Source organism: Musa acuminata, chromosome BXJ2-6 (genome assembly GCF_036884655.1).
Source record: "Musa acuminata AAA Group cultivar baxijiao chromosome BXJ2-6, Cavendish_Baxijiao_AAA, whole genome shotgun sequence".
Classification (NCBI taxonomy): Eukaryota; Viridiplantae; Streptophyta; class Magnoliopsida; order Zingiberales; family Musaceae; genus Musa; species Musa acuminata.
In genome coordinates, this window is record NC_088343.1 from 18,272,314 (window position 1) to 18,276,106 (window position 3,793).

The 3,793-nt window shown below is 38.5% G+C and overlaps 1 protein-coding gene across 1 annotated transcript; it reads right to left on the minus strand.

Moving 5' to 3' along the window:
- Positions 1–606: 606 nt before the first annotated feature.
- LOC135613549 (probable WRKY transcription factor 43) lies at positions 607–2,330 on the minus strand. Its single transcript, XM_065110576.1, has 2 exons — positions 1,856–2,330; positions 607–1,012 (listed from the first exon to the last, which is right to left on the minus strand). Exons 1-2 carry the CDS (start codon positions 2,203–2,205, stop codon positions 829–831), a joined length of 534 nt encoding a protein of 177 aa, XP_064966648.1. The 5' UTR covers positions 2,206–2,330; the 3' UTR covers positions 607–828.
- Between the last annotated feature and the right edge of the window lie 1,463 nt (positions 2,331–3,793).

The following is a 3,793-nucleotide window of genomic DNA, read 5'->3' on the forward strand; positions in this document are numbered from 1 at the left end:
TTACAAACCCAAATTTCTAATTTTGATTGCAAACAATGTAGTATGTTCATGAATATACTTGTTAGGTTTTTATGCTGTAGAGAGTTACATATTTGTACATCCCTCCCTGCATTTTAATGGATATCTACGTTGATTTTTCTTGTTCTTTCTTCAAGACATGAACTGTTAAGTGTGTCTTAAATTAGGGCTTGTGTTCTAATCTAAAGGATTGACAAGTGAATTCATGTAGAGGCAATAGGATCCAAAGTAATAATCATGCTTCTTTTTCCTACCATGATGTTAAAGGGCATGAATAATCTGTTTCATTTCCAAGAACAACAACTGTTTGAATAATATACAAATGGCAAATCTTTCTTGTACTCTTGAGGGTCATCAAGGGCTACGACTATTCCAAGCAAAATGCATTAATTAAGATCAAACGAACAAGGAAGACAACTCCTTCACATTCTTATGTGGGCTTCTAGTCTCTTCCAAGATTAGAAATTTATGCACTCTAAAGCAGTTCTGCATTAGAGTTCTCTTTGTGTAACTACAACCTCTTCTTTACCTCCTTGGATTAAAGTTCCTCTCTCCTCTGCTGATAGAGAAGCCACACAAGGATGCCAATTGAGTGTAGAAAACTGGCTTAAGTGATCAATCCTTAAAAGTTCTGATACAGAGAACAACACCTTTCAAATCCATATAAAGATTAAGGTAGACGTGCTACCATGAATGAGAGTATATATATATATATATATATAGGAACGAACAAGCAGTAGTTGCATGCACCTCAAACAGTTCGTCTTCTTCTTTACAGAGATTTGGAGTTTGGGTTACCACTGCTGGTGATCAGCTCCAAAAGTTGGAGTAGATCTGAATTTGATTCAGCATGTCTTCGAAGTTGTCGTTTGGCTTCTCTATGGGATGACTGTGCACGCCCTCGTACGTGGTCACCACCACGCTTTCATCCCTCGACAGCCGCTGCACTTGCTTCTTCACGTTGCAACCTTGATGCGTACACCGGTAGTAGCTTCTGTAGCATTCATGCTTAAGTTGATATCAGAATCAAATCATTTGTATCATTTTCTATTTTGTTTCTTTTGGCAAGCATTCAATCATTAACTTAAATCTGTATTTATGTCGCTCGATTGTTTTTTGACGTTGACAAAATGGAAAACCAGCAGCAAAAATGCTTTGGAGAATCCATGTACGATATTATAGCGAGAACAAATGATGGGGACAAAGATATTATATATATATATATATACATACATATATATATATATATATACATATATATATATATATACATATACATATATATATATGTATATATATATATATACATGTATGTATATATATATGTATGTATATATATATGTATGTATATATATACATATATGTATGTATATATACATACATGTATATATACATACATATATGTATATATATACATGTATATATATACATATACATACATATATACATATACATACATATATACATATATATACATACATATATACATATATATACATACATATATATATATATATATGTATGTATGTATACATACATATATATATATATATATATATATATATATGTGTGTGTGTGCAAAAGAAAAAACTCGGTTAATGCTTGCACTGTTCTTAGTCAAATTTGACCACCCACCAACAATCTATTCCCTGAATGATGGCTGCCAAAAGAATTGATTGGTGTACAGTCCTTGTCTTGTAGAATTCACACAATTGTCAAGAACAAGATAAGCAAGATAAATCTTCTCAGATTGCATTATCAGACAGCGATTTCCTCTCACTTTGTTTTTTGTGAGAAAAATCTAAGAATATGTAGCAGGAGACCATGATCGACTGACCTCGGGAACTTGTTATTCTTCACCGTCTTCTGCCCATACTTCCTCCAGCGATATCCATCGTCAAGTATGTCGACTTGGCTTCGAGTTTGGAAGGCATAGCGTGGCTTCCTCACCTTATTCTCTTTCTTCTTCCCGGGCTTTATCTCGTTCTTTGCGTCTCCATGGGAGGTTGTAGCCCTCATCTCATCGTTCAACCCCGAGAATCCACTTGAGCTACCGCCACGGAGACTGCCAAAGACGGGGGTGATCCCGATCATGTTGGATGACAGGTGGGAGGGATACCGAGAGCGAAAGGAAGTGGAAGAAGAAGATGACTGCTGTGTAGGAAATTGGGTTGGATAGTTATGCATAGTACTACTGTCTGCAAAAACAGAGAGATAGAGAGAGAAGAGCTGAGGATGTGGAAGACAACACAAGGAGAGAAGAAGAATAGTGGCAATTAAGGTAGATGGCGACTATGGTGCGTAGATAACGGTGGTATATATGAAGTGATTAACCATCAGAATGGAGAAAAACACAGCGGAGGAGTCGTGAACGGCACGACAATTAGTGGCCAACAGAGCCTTGGCACTTACTATTACTCGTAGAGGGACACTGACATGAAGACAAAGCTGCAGCTAGCGTCCTTCGATATGCTCTTCATGACTGCATGCCTATGACTTTGATATATATATATATACATATATATATATATATACATATATATATATATATATACATATATATATGTATATATAAATATATATATGTATATATATATATATATGTATATATATATATATGTATATATATATATATGTATATGTATGTATGTATATATATATATGTATGTATATATATATATGTATATATGTATATATATACATATATGTATATATATATACATACATATATATATATACATACATACATATACATATATATATATATACATATATATATATATACATATATATATATATATATATTGATGAGGATAATAATGGCGACAAGACTCGGGCTGACGTCAGCTGCCTATATATATATATATATATATATATATATATATATATATATATATATATATATATATATATATTGATGAGGATAATAATGGCGACAAGACTCGGGCTGACGTCAGCTGCCTCAGATGATGCCTCAAGCCTCAATTGACCCGACAGCACCTAGTCAAACGACCGGAACGCTGGCCGAGGTGCATTAACGACCTACTCAGGCTCGGCCCTCCACACCACGCCAATGCTAGTGTCAGACGCTATCAGGAGTATGAGCCTACCTCATGCAAGCGGGCATAGTAAGCTTCCCTATAAATACCCTTGCATGCTAAACGGGAAAAGAGGGAGAAAAAAGACATACACAAAACAGACCTCTTCACATCACTTAACTTGGTCGTTGGAGGGGTCGGGCCGAGTTCCGACCCGACCTATGTGCAAGTACGAAGACCGAGCCACCTCTTCGCCAATGCCGTAGAGAAGGACCCTTCCTCGCAGGACGTCCCGGTGAGCCCCGACGTTGCTCGATCCGCTCTGCCACCCCCGTCGGCAACCCCAAGAGACCTTCGGTAGGATCCCCGCCATTCGGACCCGAAACGAGCCGTGTCGGCCCTGAGGCCACGGCGTAAAGTTGTTTACACGAACAGATTGGCGCTAGAATGAGGGACTGAATGTCGAGGGACCCTTAGACTGACCCCGACGAACTCCTCACCGAGGGATCGTTCTCAATAGGGGTGCTAGCCGAGCGCCCCTCGCGTGGCGGGCCACGGGCTGACGACCTCGTCACAACCTCAGAACGCTATTGGCGTTTGTTCAACGACCCGTGTCTGCTTCCACCCGAGGGCACTTCGAGCGTCCCTTCGCTCGTGTCATCCAAAGCCTTTCAGGACCTTGCCCTTCAGGTCCAAACCTTGGTGGGAATGGTGCAGACCGTCATCCCGCTCATTTC

Excerpts from the sequence above, each read along its gene's own strand:
- LOC135613549 (XM_065110576.1), bottom strand. The coding sequence starts at position 2,205 with ATGCATAACTATCCAACCCAATTTCCTACACAGCAGTCATCTTCTTCT. Across the intron at positions 1,013-1,855 it reads AAGAATAACAAGTTCCCGAG|AAGCTACTACCGGTGTACGC; the intron begins GTCAGTCGATCA and ends TGAATGCTACAG.